The sequence below is a fragment of the Lygodium microphyllum genome, chromosome 26 (genome assembly GCF_053477565.2).
Source record: "Lygodium microphyllum isolate KBCC chromosome 26, Lygodium_microphyllum_v1.1.10, whole genome shotgun sequence".
Lineage (NCBI taxonomy): Eukaryota > Viridiplantae > Streptophyta > Polypodiopsida > Schizaeales > Lygodiaceae > Lygodium > Lygodium microphyllum.
Window position 1 is genome coordinate 57,354,352 of NC_141160.1, and position 19,695 is coordinate 57,374,046.

At 43.3% G+C, this 19,695-nt stretch overlaps 1 protein-coding gene across 1 annotated transcript; it reads right to left on the reverse strand.

Annotated features, from left to right (window-relative positions):
- Window positions 1–11,550: 11,550 nt before the first annotated feature.
- On the reverse strand, window positions 11,551–12,549 carry LOC148013304 (putative pentatricopeptide repeat-containing protein At3g23330). The gene is made up of 3 exons (XM_087667865.1): window positions 11,955–12,549; window positions 11,753–11,839; window positions 11,551–11,699 (listed from the first exon to the last, which is right to left on the reverse strand). The coding sequence occupies exons 1-3, from the start codon at window positions 12,547–12,549 to the stop codon at window positions 11,551–11,553; spliced, it is 831 nt and encodes a 276-aa protein (XP_087523991.1).
- Window positions 12,550–19,695: the final 7,146 nt, after the last annotated feature.

The window sequence follows — 19,695 nt, forward strand, 5'->3', positions numbered from 1 at the left end:
GTACCTTGAGCGACTTTTGTGCGAAATGTCTAAATGTTGAGCGGCGCACTGAGGGGCCAATCCCCAAGGTGTAGGAGAGTCGCAGAGGGTTGACGGCATTCAGCCGTAGGAGGAACCCCATGTGTATGTGATTCGAGCCTTTTGGCTATGTGAAAGGGACTCCCTCTGAGGAGTAATATTGGGTTAGGATCAGTTGGACTACAACGTATTACAAACGCAATGTTTAGGAAGGCAGAGATTTTGATAGACGCTCCTGGCCGCGAGGCCGAGGGGTTGTCTTGTGCGTAGTGACGAGGCCCGGCTAGTGCATGAGCCAGTGCCGGCCCGTATTGTTAAGGCATTTGATGGCCTAATAAGGTGTGTGATCCCTTTTTTGTATTGAAGCATTCAAGCCTAAAAGTTACAAAACATACAGATTGTCAAAAGCCATTGTACATGCTCAAAAGATACATGTATATCTTTTGGTTAATAAGGTCAGATGGCCTAATAAGGTGCGTGATTCACAATCAGCTGTATCTATATATCTTCCGGTTCTCAATCTTCTCCTATGTTTGCCACGAGTCCTCTTCATACCAAGAAACTACCCCATGGTATTCAAATGATAGTCAACGCTAGACCTATCACAAGGTTGATGGACTCGATAATGGACTTCATCTACTTCATGTGTGTTGTTTCATGTAGTAGCAGTGTAGCCCCTACCCCATTGTTAGCCCTCGATTATACACAGTCCGAATGTGTGCGCCCGCCCTTGCCAAAATCAAAAGAACTCTCTTCTATCTTTACTTCTTTTAATGTGAAGGTTCGATCACAAAGTATTTTGAGGTTCATGGAAAAAGTTGCTATTGGGCTTCAAAAAACCTTCCCATAGGCTTCAAAATTTTTTCTTTCTAAGGAGCTTGTACCCCCACTTTGAAGACATGGTCTTTCTCCTCGTCTTTCTACATGTTGCAAGCACTTATCTTACAATCTATCTAGACACTAGATCATATTTGAGCATTCTTATTAGCCCAAATGGTGCTGATGTTAATGCCATGATGACATTCGATAGGTTTAATATCTTTTCATCCAATACACCTTTGTCCCCAAACAATGCCATCTTCATCATGACCTCTACATTAAGGCCTACAATTACAATCCACCCTGTCACGTTCCTTTAGACAAAGCTTGCATTGCAAGGAAGTGCCAGAGGACATGGAGGATTGACTCCCAAGATGGATGGCACATGACACACCATGCATGGATTTTTATAAACTTATTGTGCCTCTCCTTCATGCTTAGCTTCTACATATATAACTTACATAGAAGGCTATTCAATTTGTTGATGGAGTAAGATAAACCAAACCTATAAAGGATCCTCACATTTTAAATGTAATTTACAAAATCATTGGAAAGGTTCCATCCTTGAAAATAAAAACTAAAATACCTTTGCTATACGGGGTGTCTCCTCCTTCCCAATGAGAGACCATGCGAGACTTAGCTGGCGATAGTGGGATGTAAACTTGAGATGGTGACCTAAGTCTATCCAATCTGTCATCAGACCCCCGGTAAGGTGTCTCACCCCTGCCATGTGTAGTTCCTTCATCAATCCTAGCATCTCTAGGAGTTCTTCCTCGAGAGTAAGTTGCATCCTTGTCATGTTTGGTGGCCCTTCCTCGTGAATATCTGTTCTCATTTTCATGTATGGGAGACCTTCCATAAAGACATGTCGGCCTTTTAATGCATGGGAGTTCTTTGAGGGGAGTGTATACCATCGGTATCAAGTGAAGGAGTTCTTTTGGAATCTAGTGTCTCATCCTACCCATGCATAGGAGTAGTTTCATGGTATGGTGAATCATCCCACTCCCACCTCCCATTGTCCCACTTGCCTGGAAAAAATAACATATGATTTGCTAATAGCCATCATTTCAAAATTTCCTTAACAACGCTAGGCATCAGAACTTTGCAAGCAATGATAACAACAACCACATGATGTCATACGTGTATGCTCAGTCCTACAACTATTTCTTGAATCCTCTCTGCTTTGCATGTGGACCTATTTGTAATTTTTTTCCGGCCTAGGATGTAGGCCTCTCCTACTTGAGCTACTTAAACTTGTCTACCACCCAGTCATCAACATCAGAATCTTATGTTATTGCGTACAGACTACTGCTGCACAAAATTCCATATCTTTAGAGATAGTTCACTTGTCAAAGAATAATACCATATCTTTAGAGTTGTCTATAGTAGCAGGAAACTTTGATCCCTCACCTGTGGCACCTGTGTATTCAACCCATATTTAATTTCTTGTGAGTCATGTTGTATCATAGGCTTCCAATCTTATACCAATGGAAGAAAAGACAACTAACCTGAGACAAAAGGCATACTCTTTACCCCATGTAATCTATAGTTGCAAGTATATCCATTCGTCTTCTCTGTAGTAAACAAGCTGTCATCTACTTCACTAGATTCAATTCCCTTAGATGGGCCAATCTCTCCATCCATTGACGGTGTTGTGACTTCTTGGATACAATACCAGCTACTGCTGGATACAATACCAGTTACCTCCCTCTTCACTTGGGCCAAAGCATGAAGCGATGCATGTCAAGGTGAGATGTTCAAATCATGTGATGGACACACTTGTAGTCCAACACCTCTATGCATTTTCTTTTTCCATGGTTCCATGATTGTCTGCATAGTTTTGAGTCCACCCTTACATTAGACCTAGGTCACCAGTCGAGAATTCTAGTTCATTATCTAGCAACATTGAAGATAATTCAAGGTTAAGGAAAGATGCAACACACTTGATTAGACTTTCAAGAGTCTAGCAAGTAGAGGAAATAAGAAAGTAGAAAAACCATGACACACATGTTCAATTTACTTTTGATAAACTTGAAAAGCAATAGAGATACCACAAACAAAGGTCGAACTAGTACAAAAAGCCTAGTATAAAAAGCACAATAACCACATCGCGGCCAACCAATGCAAAGTCTACGAAGGTTGACAACAAGTACACTAATCTTAAGCAATGGCTTAAAATGATGAACAAAGGCAATGACTAGTTTTGTAACATGTCCACCTGTTCCCTTTAGGACACGTCTTAGCAGTCCATCGGAAAGGAGATCTAGAAAGCTCCGTACGGCACTACCATGGAATGTTACGGAGTTTGCAATCAAGGACTTTCTGTGTTTGCCATGTAGCAGAAGTATTTTGGCCGTGCCCACTTAGGACCGACCTGACTCAGGGTTTCTCATAAATGTCATTTCCTAGATAGCAACTAGCGTCGAACCCGAGCTAACTACTTTACGCAGAAATGCTAGGGCCGAAGCGCATTCACGCTCCACTTGGTTCAAGGAGAATGGGAAATGAGAGGAATGGAAGGCTCGACCTCTTTGCCATAAGGCATAGTCCCATTCCATTTCCCTAAAACAACGTAAACTGGGAATATTATAGCCTAGACTCTAGGTCAGTGCCCTTGCTATTCATTTCCTTTGAGAAGATCTTCTTGTTGTCCATTATGATTGAGAAAAGTTCCCGGTCAACCGAGACCACCCATCCGTAGGATGGACCCATGGCCACATCCACCACACTTTCCTCAGGTTATTTGTGTTATCTAATTACCTACCACATTTAATTGGACATGCATCAAGCAGCTTCTTTAATCAGCCCATTAGGCACCGGTTCCTTCACGTATTCTTAGCACTTGACATAGAAAAGCAGTGTCAAACAAGTTCTTTTTCAATATGTTATCATATTTATATTTGGAATACATTCATAAAGTCCAGCCCATAGCCTTATCCATAATTTGCCCGAAGGCTATCTAGCAATCCACACTGATTACTAATCCAAGATTCCACCCGTAGACTAGTATGCAGACCTCGAGATCCAATCCCGAGTCACGTTGGCCTCTTGTGCAGGGCTCGGAAGGCGAGGGATTTACAGCCAGAGCCCCCCTTGGCACCCAAGCGTCCTCCTGCTCCAAGTAGCGCTCAATGGAGAGACCTCACGTGGCGGCGGGTTCAGTCCACCTTCCCGACGCGGCTAACAACCCCCTTGGTTAGGGTCAAGCAGACACTCGGGGGTAACTAAGGCTGCCTCTCCCTTCAGGCCTTCAACCTGAAGCATTAAATATCTTTTCATCCTTTAGTTCCTTGAGAAAATAAATCAAATAGTGCTCTCGAAACTGTTACAAGCACAATCATTTCTAGTGGTCATTATTTGGCCAACTGCTAAGGAGTGAATCCTTCTCTCCGAATGCATCCAACATTTGATCCAGGAACAATTGGGACTCGACAAGATCCTCAAGGGTTTGTTTGTTAACCCTTATGTCCTTGGGTTAGGGCCGTACCCTATTAACCCAACTTAACCAATACTTTGAGTCCTATTAACAGTAAATATATTGCTCCAAAGATTGGTCCTTTGCTTCCAAGCAAATACCTAATCCCCTTATCTTGGTCACTTTTCCCAAGAAAGGTGCTATATCAGGACAACTACTCATCCTCTTGCAAGATAAACTTGCGCAAGAATCTGCCAATCTCATTCTGAGGAATTGGCCATTCACTTGTGATCAAACCACAAGATCATGCGACGTTGCAGCTTGTTGCACAAGTGTCGCATCTAATCCATGGGACTATTTCACCCATCAAACGATGTCTTCTAATCATGGAATCATGATTAGATAAGAAACAGGGTTTAGGGTGTCCTCATATCCAATCCATTCCCTGATTGCACTAGGCCGACATCGTTCGGTCCTAGGGGTTCCAACTCAATCCGAGTTTCATCTTTTTAACGAGTGGTCATTAGGGCAGAATCCCAAGTTCGTTTCTTGCAAGTATGTCCAAATGTCCCTACATTCCATGAATGTGGGCAGGACCTTGGGTATGAGAGTTTCAACTTGGCAATAAGTGCGACTAGGTCAAGTCCTTAACATGCTAAACCCTAGTTAGTACTTGGAGTATATTGTATCAATTTAACCATCCTAAATGAATCCTTTGTGGTTTAGGTGTTTTGGGTAAACCAATTTACTTGTCTTACGACAAGGACGAGCTATTCCTAAAGATATTGTCTTGATCAAAGAGGGGAAAAACTAGTTGCATGACGATACCATTCTCATAAGGACACGATTTATTGCCTCTACGTATGATTAGATTTACAAACCCTAACTTTTCTTGTTAAGATCAAAGGGCATGTTAAGTTACAACATAATTTCCATTGATCCTACTAGAACATGCATTCATGATTCATGCCAGTAAGTTTTTAGGGTTTTATGTTAAAACGAACCATGCAGCCTTTTCCTAACTTCATTTTTGAATGAAATATTTGTACCCTGATTGAGCATTATGCAATCTTTCCTAACTACTACCTAGTTGAATGAGATTTATGCAAATTGACTAGAGTTAACCTACTTCATGCAGCCCTACAATCATTTCCATGCCTTGCAATTTCCTACGGTTGTTAGCAACTTTCTTAATGAATCATTACGAAGAAAGATTTGTCTAATAATGCGACATGTGATTTAATCTTTCCATGCATAATCGAAGGTGTACTACAATAATCTTGACTTTGTAATGATAGTCATTAGTTGTTCTAGATTCATTACTTTGCAATGCATGGAAGCAACTTGGTAAAAATGCATAGACATCTTTCGTTCATTCCATTGAAAAATACAAATGACCGATCTTCAATCGTGTTTTACTTCCTTTAAAATAGCCAAAGTATTTCAATCGCAAAAGTGCATCCTAGTTCCATAAATTAACCATGCATCATTGCAATACTTCGACGCAAATAAAAAATAGGAAGAAAACCTGGACTTGTGGGTTTGGTGAAATATCCACATGAATATTAGGTGATGATCCTCCTGCAGTTGCGCCTTGTGCCTTTTTAGGGGCCATCGTGAATTCGACCTCTGATTTGCCTTTGTGGATTCGAACTTCTTGCCTTAGCTGCAGTCTTATGATCTTGGCCCATCTCCCTCGTACGCGCAATTCCCTTTGAGGTACGGCTTCCTTGATCGAAGTATCGACTTGCGGAATTGGGCTTTGGAAGGCCTTAGGGTTCAGAGCTTGGGCCTTCTTTCTTTCGGAAAGAGGGATTCGTGAGAGGGTTCTTGCGAAAGCCTTGGGGAAACGGAGGCTTGAGAGATTCTTCTCCTTGAAATTCCGGTTAGGAGTGGTTTTATGGGCTTTGCGGAAATGGGGACTTATGAACTTCTCCTTCCTTTCATAGAAGTTCCAGGGATAAAGATCTTTGTGGAGAGGGAGTATGGGGAAAAAATTAGAGATGGGTTTATGGGGAAAATCGAGTGGGAAGGGGCTTAGAGAAACCCCTCTTCTTCTTACAAGAACCGGGGCTAGGGCCTTAGTAGCTTCCTTTGCTTCAAAGCCGGGATGGGCTTATTGAGAAATTAATGGGAAGGGCTTTAAAACCGGGGCTAATATGGGCTTATGGGGATTCCAACGTGAAGGGGCTTTAAAACCAGAGGTAAAGATTGCTTGTGGTGGATGCAATGGGAAGGGGACTTAAAAATCTCGGGGGTAAAATAGGCTTTATAGGGACTCCACGGGAAGGGGCTTTAAAAACGTGGGGTAAAATGGGCTTGTAGTGGATCCCAATAGGAAGGGGGCTTAAAGAAGCCCCCTAAGAAGCTTCAAAAAGCTTCTAAGGAGCTTCTAGGCTGCTGAACCCATGTGGAAAGTGGGGAAAACCTGAAGGGGAAGAGAAGGGACGGTGTCGAGTAAGCAGCGGTGTGTAAGGATAACAGCTGATGGCCAATGGGCCCGCACGACGGCTGATGGCTTGAGCAGGCGGCGGCAGTTTTACGCAGCTCCTCCACCCACACCGGCTTCGATGTCTCCTTCAGCTCCCTCTTTCCACGATACAATGGCAGCCTGTCGCAGCTGTCCTTCCTTTTCACCTTCCCCCTTAGAGGGTGTATATATAGGACAAGGGGGGAGAGGGCTCCCTCCCACGTGACCCCCTTGCATGGTATCCTCCCTTCCTATAAATCAGCAATTCTGCACTCCATTGGGGCTGAATATCCTCAGCCCTTTGCTCTATGGACTGCATAGAAACAACCCTAAACTCTGGATGCTGAAATATTTCAGCAATAAACTCTGTTGGCTGAAAGTTTTCAGCCCTCTGTGTCTTTGTAAGCTGATCATAATCAGCCGGAAACTCTATTTGCTGAATTTCATCAGCACTCAATACTTTTTGCTGAGTCACCTCAGCCTCTGACTCAATCTGTGACACAAAATTTGCAATTTCATGAAACATGTCCAGGGATTGCACTAATACATTACTGTAACAACTCTGCATATCAGTTTTCAGCATATCTTCCATCTCTTCCATCGTATCTGCACAAATCATACTGTCATACATTCCATCTATGTGCTCATCATCCTCTAAAATTCCTGCATTTTTCAAAATTTTCTCCTTCCTGCATATGTACTGCCTGGCAGCTCTAGGCAACCTAGAAATCTTCTGATAGCTCATCGAACTGTTTGCTGAAATCCCAACAAAATCGGAGGAGAAAACACTGCTGCCAAGAGGCGAGAACTCCAATCTCCTCTGCTCTGTACCACCGTCGTCTCGCGAAACGACGGTACCTAATGAAAACCCGAATCCCTCACAGTGGGCAAAGGTGCATCATCTGAGAGTATCCCTGTTTCTAACATGGTTCACACACACAGTCATAAACTGAACTGCTCTCATGCCATCTTTACTGCAAATCCATGCATAAGCAGATCCATCATCCATTACCTTTGTTTCCATATGCATCTCTGTGATGAATGGCTGTCCAAGAATTATAGGATAAGAGCATGAATCCTGCACAAATAAATGGAAATCCTCCTCTACATCTCCAATAGAAACCCTGACACTGGGATAGACAGCATATAAATCACCTGCAGTGTTATTGGTGGCTCTCATACGCCACCCATGCTCTACATCCATAGGCCATCTGTTACTTTCATAAACTCCACGAACTATGAGATTAATCTCTGAACCATGATCCACCAAAGCAACATAAGGCACCTGTTTCTCTCCAATTTTTACCATCGTCTCTGTAGTTGCCCTAGCCCAATGACTCCGCAAAAAGTGACTCCGCGGTATCAAGACAGGCTCATCAGTTTCAGCATAATGCATAGGCTGAACCCTCTTCTCCATCAGTGGAAAAACAGAAGCATTCTCAACCATAACCTCATCCTCATCCTCATCCAACTCCCCAATCAAAACTCCCTATGTATCAGTGGTAGGCAATGCATGTCTTTTCCTCTTCAGGACCTCTTGAAATTGATCTTGAAACTCTCTTTTCGAGATGCCCAAAACCTCAGAAATAGTGAAAGTCACCTCATTGCCAAGTATCTTGTCATTAAATATTTTCTTCATGTCTGTAGATGTCTCAATATCGGACATCAATCTAAACCCTGGCTATTTTCTCTCTCTAGGCTCTTGCCTCTTTTCTCTCTTTTGAGCATCTTCCATCTGTCGTTCTTGCCCTGGTCTCAAAGACGGTCCTGCAGTAGGTGGAGTAACAAACTCACCCCCTCTAGTCTTTTTAGCTGCACTTGGATTTTCTTCATCCCTCTTACGCTTCTCCTCAACAAGTACATATGCTCCCTGAGACTTAGCCAAGTAGGCATAAATAGAGTACCTGTCAACAGGCGAATCCCAACCTGTCTCGGATCTGATGCTAGAGCTTGCACTAGTCAAAACAGTTTGCTGAATTTTTCCCTTATTTGCAGTCTCCATAGCATTAGTCCATAGTGCTGACTGATTCTCTGATCCCTTCTCAATCTGGACTCCGTATGCACAAGCATCACCTCTAGCTGTCACATAAGAAATACGCGCAGCCATGTCATCCACTAACATTTTCATTCCGCCTTTACCAAAGTTGGTAGCAAGCGGAGCTCCTGTTTCAGTCAACCAAATCTTACCATCTTGTCCCCAATATACCAAATTCTTTCTCCTTGCATCCTAAAAAGATTCATAATCCTTGCAATGCTGATGGTCCGTACTATCGCACCAAATACATCTCCGATCTCTCCTGGGTGCATTAGGAGTACTCCTAGGTGCAGTAGGAGCACTAGAAGAAATAGTAGGCACAGTCGAAGCAAACTGCTCTTTTAATTTTCCCACCAACTCCGATTTAACTGACTCCAGTGTCAAATCCGTTATGCCTTTGATTATATCATCAAGAGAGGTAGGCACCGATGGAGTGGATGGTTTTGGAGCAGAAGGAGCCGGCATCGGTCGTGAAACAGGAGGAGTGGAAACAGTAGGCACTGACATAGGCCAAGAAACTGGCTGAGGAGGAGAAGAAATAACAGGAATAGAAGCAGGCATAGGAGCAGAAGACGGTGTCGGTGTCATAGAACCATTCTGTAAGCGGGTTTTCCATATCCTCCTCTTGGTCAAAGTCGAGACTGCATCTTGGGCATCCTACCAATTCGTTTTAAGTCCCATAGGCTTCGTGCGATCCTCAAGAAGTTCTCCCAATTCTTCCTGAAGAGCAGGATCTGCAACTTGCAAGAAAAGCTCAACTTTTTCAACATCCAATGCTCTTTGTTCAATGGCATCAAGCTGACTATACCTCTCTTCAAATTCCCGAATCAACTCTGAAGCAGCTAGTTTGTTTGGCATGTAGACCCACTCTCGGAATGACCGCCGTGTAGCCATCCCAAAGTCCTCAAGGAAATACTCTTCTTTCAAGGCCTTCTTAAAATCTTGCCAATGTGAATTTTGAATAAAAAGATCAGTCACTTTTGCCCCCAAGGTGGGTGTGACAAGACGAAGGAAGTACTTACTCATAAGTCCAGCTGGAACTCCAAAAAACCCCATCTTGATCTCATATGTCTTCAAATATGCTGAAACATTACGGCCATCAAATAGCTTCTTCTCATTCTCAACTGCTTCAATATCCTTAGTAGCACTGTTTGCATTCTCCTGCTTCGAATATAGTTGCCTTTGCTGAGACAACTGCTGTTGATGCAATTGCTGCTGTTGCTGCATATACAATTGTGTCTGCTGATTTTGAAGCTGCATATACATGGACATATTCTGCAAAATCTGCTTTAGATCATCTGTTGAAGTACTTGACGCAGCAGTCATTGATGGAGCTGAAGTAGAGGACGCAACTGGAATTGTAGAAGAGGCTGAAATAGATGCTGAAGTATCTCCCATCCTGAAATTTCTGCGACACTTTCACGTCGCGTTCACCAAAGATGTCGAAGGGTTTCGAAAGCAATGTCGCGACTTCAGAAGACCTTGATAGATTTCAAGATAGAAGATTAGTTCTAAAATAAGAGATATCGGTGATAAAAGATGGATCAATGGATAGTCCTGTGTTAGATCTTTTCTATTCAAAGCCATGCATAGTTGAGAAGTACAAGGTTTCAAAAATAGATTCTTCCCAACAATATGAAATCCAAGTTCAAGGAGAAACTGAATCAGTTCCACATTGTTTATCCCTCTGTTCTGAAAATCACAGCAACAGAGATGTATTCACAAACAATTTGCCAAGGATTTTGCAATTCATGGCCACACTCTGGAAAGCCTGAGCTTACAAGTTGTAAAAGGACACCTTCCCATTCTCAGCAAAAACTAGACCATTGTATACAAGGTTTCTGAAGGCTGGCTTATTGAAAAGTGCAGTTGACAATACCATAAGTGTATAAAACTAGTCAGGGTCCGGTCTAAACTCTCTGCCGCTATGTTACTGGATATGAGTTCACTATACATCCTGTACACATTCAGCATATCTAGGTAGATAAGTGATATTTCTCTTCATCTGATATGCACTGTTTCCAGGTCTGGCTCAATGAAAGCTTTATACATAGGATAAACTGTTTCGAAACTTGTTGTATGATGTCTTCTGGGGCACGATCAGACTTAAAGCATAAATGCCCTCTATGATAACAATTCGAGAAGAAGGAGCTTCAATCATCCCTTGACTACGGCTTCTTTCTGGTTTGAATTCTTTCGAAAATTCGCCATCATCATCAGCATAATCAGGAGGAATAATATCTCCACCTTCCTAGAACTCTCTGTATTGTTTTGGCTATTTTATGCAATGTCAGAATTGCATTTGACTGTGAATTCAGTTTATATTCAAGGATAATAAGAACATAAGTAGTATAAGGGGAAGAGAATGGATACAAGGCATAGCTGTTATTAAGAAAACTTCCCACGAGGCTGCAGCAATTGGGAGGTTTCGACCTGCATAAAGTTGGAAGCTCTTGCAGGTTCTTTGCTGATTCGAACGGGAGAGATGGATGATCCTCCTATTTTGTATACCTTCACACCATTGGAAAAAGAAATTGCTAGTTTTCCAATCATGAACTATTGAGATAGTTGTGTTCGTTGATCTGCACAACCTTTCTCATGCTTTTCACCAGTAGTGTAGTAGTCCAATATTATATCGGTGAGTGTTGTGCTATATGGGTAGTTTGAGATATCTCAAACGCATGTCACACTGTGGATGCTTGGCAATGGCAGTTGCGCGGCTCTCTTCTCGCTGAGAAAAATATCGTCGTTGTTGCTGCCCTTTTTCGGTTAGAGTATGCCGCCACACGTTGATCACCGCTTGGAGGCTGCTTCTCCATCTTCGTCGTCTTCTTCTTCGCCTCCATCACAGCAATGTCGTCCTTCAGTTTGAAGTAGCAACGGCGTAGAAGACGTATGCAATGCTCCCCGATCCTCACGATTATTCTCCTTTTTTGCTTTTTCTTTTCTTCAAACCAGATTTATTGCGCTCCAAAAAAAGCAGTCTCTCTTCTACCAGAAAAGCGGCCCTTGTCGATAGCTCCAATTCTGCCACATCCTTTCAAGATAGAGACAAACGTGACAGTGTTTGGTAAAACACTATCTGTTTGCATTCAGTCATAACACTTTAGTGCCTCCTGAACTGGTCCATGCTCCACATATCCTGTAATTAGTGCATTCCATAGCGCAATATCGCGCACTGCCAACAGATCAAAGACCTTTTTGTGCCTCTAATAGGAAACCAAAATTTGCATACATATCCACCAAAGCACTCCCAACAAAGATATCTTTTTCAAGTCCCACCTTGACAACTTCTACGTGCATTTCTTTGCCCTGGTCTTTTGCTCTTAGATGGCTGCAACTTTTCAAGATGCAAGAGAATGTGCAATTATCTGAAGAGAATTCCTCCAGCTGTATTGCACGAAAGCATTTCAAAACCTCCCAAAAAGGCCCATTTTTAGCATAGCCAGCAATTAAAGCATTCCAGCACATAGCATCTTGACTTGGCAACCTGTCGAAAACAGCCTCTGCATCTGTAAGTGAGCTACACTTGCCATACATTTCGATCAGAGTGCTGTCAACAATAAGATCTCTATCAAATCCCTTCTTTGTAACCTCCAAGTGCATCTCTTGACCTCTTTCTATGGCTTCCACATTGCCACAAGCTTTCAAGCCACATACATAAGTAATAGCATCCTGACCGATGCTATTGAGTGTCATCTCATCAAGGAATTCCAATGCTTCTCTATCACTGCCATGTTCAGCATATCCTGTCATAAGTATCGTCCAGGATACGACATCTTGATCTGACATATTGTCAAATACTTCTTGGGCTTTTCCAAGCATACCAGATTTTTCATACATGTCAACCAGAGTTTATTGATAAATTCCTCTTGCTCCAAACCCTCTTCACTATACTTCCTACGCAGAACAAAAGTATAATCACAACAACTAAATATGTACAAAGTATCAAATCCCACACACAACTTTTAGGTAGATTTCACACCTCAAATGCGTAGCAATACGACACCGTGCATCAAAATGACATGGAGTAAAAAGAAAAAATGTTAGGGGAAAAGTGGTTATCAGGGCTATGATGTCAGATCACTGTTCCAAAGCAAGAAAAGCGTGTTCACATGGAAAACAATCTAATTTTTGCAAAATCCGTAAAAAATTAATAACTCAAAAATCGTGCATCGGAACAGGGGTGGGTAAAAAGGAAAATTGGACAGTTCAAAGGGACGAATAGGGCTATAAGTTTAGATTGGAATTTGGGGAAACGTAGGGTGCGTTCACATGAAAACACAACAAAATAAGGAAAAAAGAGAAATGGAGGAGGAACAGCCCCAAGGGAGGGGTGAGAGTGGATAGGTGGGTGGGGAAGGGACCCCAGGAGTGTAACAGAAAGTCGTGGCATACATGCATGATCAAAGTGAGGTATATGCAGGGCGGTATGCAAGGTAAACGCGCAGGGATGCGTCCCCACACTTAAAACCTTAACGGGTAGGGTTGACCGAGCAACAGGGACCTAATACCACGCGACAGACCAACCGCTAATGTCCCCACACTTAAAACATGAACATCACTGACAACAGAAGGTGTAGGGTTAGAAAACTTGGCCCATGTTGTCGAGAATCAAGGTTGACTGTCGATGGTACGTCCACTGTCATTGTCGGCTGCAGGAGGTACCAAGGTATCTTCAGGAAGGGATCATCAGAGGCATCAATGGTCTGCACTTCGACAGAGCCATTAGGGTTGACAGTAAGTACCTTATATGGGCCCATCCACCGCTGTTGAAGCTTGCCAAGAAACTTGTCAAATCGTGAATCATAGGCGAGGACCAAATCACCTTCTTTGAACTCCTTGTGCTTGATGAAGCTATCATGGTAAGCCTTACGTCGAGCTTGCGTGGCTTCCATGCACTGTAGAGCCATCCTGCGATTTTCGTCCAAACATTCCAAGTGCAGGAGACAGCATTGCAGTGAATCATCGTCCCCCAAACGCTCTTTGATAGCCACTCGCAAAGAGGGCAATTCTAGTTCAACAGGGAAAACAGCTTCTGTACCATACACCAGCTGGAAGGGTGTCTGTCCTGTTGCTGCTTTATGGGAGGTTCTGTATGCCCAGAGGGCGTCTGTAAGTCGATCATCCCAATCACGACGATGTGCAAAAATTGTTCTTGTCAAGATTGAGCAGAGGATGCAATTGGTGACTTCAACTTGGCCATTGGCTTTGGGGTAATAAGGAGTGGACTTGCGATGGCGGATCTTATACAGCTCTGTCAACTCTTCCATGACTTTATTATTGAAATGAGTGCCTCTGTCACTTACCAGCTCTAGGGGACTGCCAAAATGGGTGATGATATTCTCGTACATGAAGAGGGCCACGCTGTTACCATCATCCCGCTTTAGAGCTTTGGCTTCACCCCACTTTGTAACATAATCCATACATACCAAGATGCATTTGTTCTGTTGCCTTCTGGTGGGAGGTTCAATTGGGCCGACGAAGTCGATGCCCCACTTCTTGAACAGCTTCAAAGGAAGGATAGGTTGGCATGGAACTTGTTTTGGTGGGTTTCCCCATTTGCTGACAAGCATCACATCCTTTACAGTAATGATATGCATCCTTATGAATGGTCGGCCACTAGTAACCTGCTAGCAGAGCCTTCCTGGCTGTAGCTTCTCCTGCAAAGTGGCCTCCACACGGCTCGTCATGGCAAGCCTTCAAAACAATCCCAAACTCATCTCCTATGACACATCTTCTGAGCACTTCATCTTTGTCTTTCTTGTATAGTGCACCGCCTAATAGGGTGTAGGGGGCTGATTCTAACATAAGCTTCTTCGTTTCCCGACTAGAAATACTAGGAGGTACTGTTGGGTTGCTAGCAGATTGGCAATGTCTGCATACTAGGGGGTTACAGTTTCTACCAGGAATAGGGAAGCATCAGGGAGGTCTGGATCATCCTGCTCCTCATCTGCAGTTTGTGGATACACGACAGATGATCAGCCAGAACATGGGAACGACCAGGTTTGGTAATTACCTCAAAGTCAAACTCCTGGAATAGAAGGAGCCATCTCATCATTCGTCCTTTCACGTATGCTTTGTTCATCAGGAAGGATAGGTCCTCATCATCCACATAAAATGTAAAGTGGATAGACAATAGGTAGTGGCGAAACTTCTCTAGGGCAAACACCATTTCCAAGCACTCTAGCTCTGTCACTGTATAGTTCCGTTCCCTATCAGTGACCTTTCAGCTTGCATAATAGATGGGTTCATCTAATTTCGAGGAGCCCTTTTGACATAGGACAGCACCTAGCCCTTCAACTGATGCATCTGTGTGTACATGAAACTCCTTCGTCCAATCAGGAGGTTGCAAGATGGGTGTCTCAATCAGACACTACTTCAGAATGTTGAAGGCTTTATCACATTCTTCTGTCCAAATAAACTCTACATCTTTCCTTAGAAGCTTGATCAAGGGGGTTTCCTTTGTTGCAAAATGGGCTATGAACCTTCTGTAGTAACCCACATGGCCTAGGAATCCCCTCAACTGTTTGAGGTTGGTGGATGCTGTCAGAGCTGCGATCTTCTCGATCTTTGTAGGGTCTGTTGATATCCCTTATGCAGAGACAATGTGGCCCAATAGAACTCCTGAGGAGACACCAAAGACACATTTGTCGGGGTTGAGAGAAATCGCATACTCTCGACATCTGTCAAAACATTGCTCTAGGTGTCCCCAGTGCTCACGGATCAAACTATAGACACAGAAGTCATCAAGGTACACCTCAATGAAATCATGCAGCTGGTTTTGGAAGGCCGCCATCATTACTCATTGGAAGGTGGCAAGAGCATTATAGAGCCCAAATGGCATCACTCTGTAGGCATACGTCCCCCATTCCGTGGTGAAGATTGTTTTAGATTGGTCCTCTTCTGCGATTTGGACTTGGTTATATCCGCTGAATCCGTCCAAGAGGGAATACAGCTTATGGCCTGCCACTGTGTCCAATAGTTGATCTGTAAAAGGGATAGGGAAATGATCCTTCTTCTTCTTTGAATTGAGCTTTCAGAAGTCAACACATATTTGGAGCTTCCCGTTCTTCTTGGGTACTACCACAATGGGCAAAACCCATTCATTGTTAGCCATGGGATAAATGAATTATGCTTAAAGAAGTTTCAATAATTGGGCCTTTACCAGAGCAGAGTAATTAGGATTCATCCGTCTTTGTCTTTGCCTTAGAGGTTTGGCATCGGGATCTAGGTCAATGTGCTATTGACATACTGTGGGATCAATCCCCTTTAGGTCTTTGTAGGACCAAGCAAACACATCTAAGTTCTCCTTTAGTAGGTCTCGAAGGACCACCAGTTCTTCTTCTGGAAGATTGAGACCCACTTTCACGTGATGTTCAGTACCCTCAGTATCCAAGAACGTTACTTGTCTTTCACCTTCCACTTCGCGGATAAATGCCCCATGGATTGCTTCTGGGTAGAAGTTTGACTCCTTCAAGAGAGTTGTATCCTTGTCTGATGTCCCACTAGAACCAGTGTCCTCCTTCTGAATAGATGACTCATTTGTTTGTTTAATTTGCTGAAAGGGTATCAGAGCCTTATTTGCTTTTGTTTGAGTGGTGACCTCTTCAAGACTCAAGGCTTCATCTTCAGAGGATGCATCCAGGAATGTCACATAGCACGGACATGCTAGAGGCTGTGACTTTGAAGACTTGGGCTTCTGCTGGCAGGGGGCATCATCATCATCTTCTCTTTGAATAGTTAGGGTAATAGGAGCCATTGGTGAACTTAATTTTTACGCCTTTAATCCATTGCTTATACAGATTCTCCATACTTTGGGGTCCATTGACCAACCCAAATGGAACCAAGGTTATTCTATCCAGTACCCTGAGATATTCGGCCTCTGAGGTCTCTGTAGGGACATCAACCAGATCATCCTCTATCAGAGGAAATTCTTCATCTGCACTTCCATAGCCTACATGGGACTACATCCATTTTCATCTTTTCTTTTTCTTCTAACAATTGCAACATCAGCACTTCTTCTATTTTCGGAAGTGCTTCTGTATCATCTATCTCTTGGGCCTCTGGTCCTGTCTCTAGGACTGTCTATATAGCCTTCTGTGGCACTGTAGTGCTCTGTACTGTACTGTACTGCTCTGTCCCTCTGTAGGTAGGTTGAACTTCACAGTCTTGGCAGGAGAGTCATTTCCATTCTGAACCACTGGTTCCTTCTTCTTGGTGTGCGTCACAGCGGCAACTTCCAACTCGACCAAATTGGAAGCAGGTTCTTGTACCTTCTATTGGCTATCAGTGACATTGGCCTTTACAGGGGCTGGACTGCGACAGTCCTTTGCAGTGTGGCCTTCTCCTTTGCATCGACTACATAAGGGCTTGTAATCCACTGATCGTCTAGGGTTTGGAAAATTTGGTGAAATGTGTCCCTTTTCTCCGCATTTGTGACACTCCACTTGAGATCTCGGACCACCGCCAGACTGTCGTCCTCTGTAACTTTGAGAGGGAAACCTCTTTGGACTGCAATTAGGACCAAACTCTCTAGGCTTGGGTCCAATATCCTGTGTTGTCATTTTAGATTCCAGCAAGTTGAATCTTGCATTTTCATCCTTCAGTCTTCGTTCATGCATCTCTTTCAGAGAGAAAATATCCTCTGTATGGTTCTTCCGCAAACAGTGAACAGAAGGCTCCAGGAATGTTTGGTTTTCGGGTACATTCAGTGGGGCTAAATGTCCCACTTGATGACACTTTCCACATCAAGTATTTGACCACATCACATCTCTTCCGGCTCCTACAGAAGTGGATATATTGGTGGTATTCACCTTCAACGTTTGTAACTACTCTGTAATCACATCCAGAAGCTCTTTCTTAAGACTTGCAAATGAGTTGGATAAGTAGTCCTTCAGATTTTCACCTCCTGCAGTGCTTGTTGTAGGGTTTTGGGAAGCTTCTGTAATTACTACATACACTGGTTGGGTAGATCCAGAAGGTCCTCTGTTCTGGTTTTGATTCAGAGCTCCTGTTGAGACTTGGGGTTGTTGATTCCAGTTGGTAGGATTCCACTGTTGTTGAGTCGCCATTGGAGGAACTGCTTGAGGCCACTATTGTTGTGGTTGAACCATCATCTGAGGCACTGTCGTCTGTGGTGACCACACTAGATTAGGTGCACTATACTGTGGCACTGTTTGCATCTGGGGATAGGGGTAGGGAACTGTCCCTGGGACTGCATTTGGTGGGTATACCATTCCAGGCATATGAGGGGGTAAGACTCCTCTTCCTGGAGTCATTGACAACCTTGCTTCAACTTCGTCATACAATCTTGCACCTTCCACTACGGCTTGCAGATTGACTGGTCTTCTCAATTCCACGAACTTGCGAACTTCTGGTTGTAGGCCCCTGAGAAACACTCCTTTCTGGATACCTTCATCCAAATGATGATTAGTCCATCTCTTTAAGATGGATTCCATTCGCGAGACATAAGCTTCTACTCTTTCTCCAGAGGACTGACTTAGGTTCATGAACTCCTCTCACATCCGCTCTTCAAAACCTTCACGCCTGAATTTAGTGAGGAAGGCCAACTTAAGGTTGTCCCATGTGCCAAAAGTTCCTGTTGCTTGTCTCTCATACCACTGAAACACCGCGCCCTTGAAAGTGGCGGGGAATATTGCTAACCAATGCTCAGGGGTTCTGGCATTGTTAGCCACACATGCTACCATAAACTCTACTACATGAAGATCAGGGTCTTCATTGTACTCTCCCTTAAAAATTGGCAATGGGACTACATTTGCTGGCCTATCATCAATATTTCCAAGACGAATCTGACTAGGAAGGGGACCTTGAGTCGCCATGGGGACTTCTGTAAAGAGTGCTTTTAGGGCGTCAAAGGAAGGCTTCTGCTGCGAGCTCGTTCTCAGCTTTGATTTTTGCATTCTCTCTTCTCAAGTACCTCTGAACTCATTCTAACGCTTGCCTCTTTATTGCGTCATTCATCAGGGGGTTGGCTTCAACCAGTTGGTCTGGACTCAACAGGATAGTATCAGAGAGGGCTTCAATCTCTGAGGGATTCTTTGGCCAACATCTCCTCTACTTCCTTCTTTTCAACATCTCTGAATTCAGCTTTCAAACCACTACAGAGGGGAAGATATTCTGTTCTGAAAGTATCAAAACTCATTCTTCTTAGGATCGCTGTTGCGTCATTATAATAATGCCAGCTTCTGAGGGTTTCAATAGTGTATGTTGTGAAAAACACTCTGTCAACCAACTTCCAGTGGGTTGCTAATTGAACAAACAGAAGGTTATCAGTGCACCAAGCATCCCATGTATCTTGCTGATGTTGAGCATCCACGAACAAATTCCAACTTTTTTCATTCTTGTCTTCGTGAACCTCTACAGACCAAGACTCCTAAAGTTTCTTCACAATCTCCCACTTGATGATGTCTGGAAACTTCTCAATGAATGCCAAATATTCCATGGATGGTCATTCTCTCTGTTTCTGCTCTTCAGTTTGTTCTTAAACACTTTGTCACCAAGATGCAAGTTTCTACTGCTTCAACAGGAAGAGGAAACAATCCACCACATAGAGCACGCATCATGATGGTGATGTGTTTCCACCATTGTGGGATGAACTTTTTGTGGAAAGTGGCTTTGATAATGAGAAATTCCAACTCTTCAGTGGAAGAAGGAACTTTACAAACATCCATTGAATTCTTCTCTTCTTGGCAATGCCATTTCCTTCATTTTCAGCCTCTTCTGGTGCTTGTTGATGGCAAGTTTCCTTGGATGCACACCAAAAACATGGAGCCCCAAGAGGAACACCAAGGAAAAGAAAATTCTCTTGCAAGAAAATCTATCTTGTAACATCAACAAGCTTTTATTTCATTCTTTTGATCATCAAAACAAAGAAAATAACAATTCTTCATGCAGCATCATAGTAGATATCTCCCA

Excerpts from the sequence above, each read along its gene's own strand:
- LOC148013304 (XM_087667865.1), bottom strand. The coding sequence starts at position 12,549 with ATGTCAGATCAAGATGTCGTATCCTGGACGATACTTATGACAGGATAT. Across the intron at positions 11,840-11,954 it reads CCTATTAGAGGCACAAAAAG|ATAGTGTTTTACCAAACACT; the intron begins GTCTTTGATCTG and ends GAATGCAAACAG. Across the intron at positions 11,700-11,752 it reads CGACAAGGGCCGCTTTTCTG|AAAAAGCAAAAAAGGAGAAT; the intron begins GTAGAAGAGAGA and ends TTTGAAGAAAAG.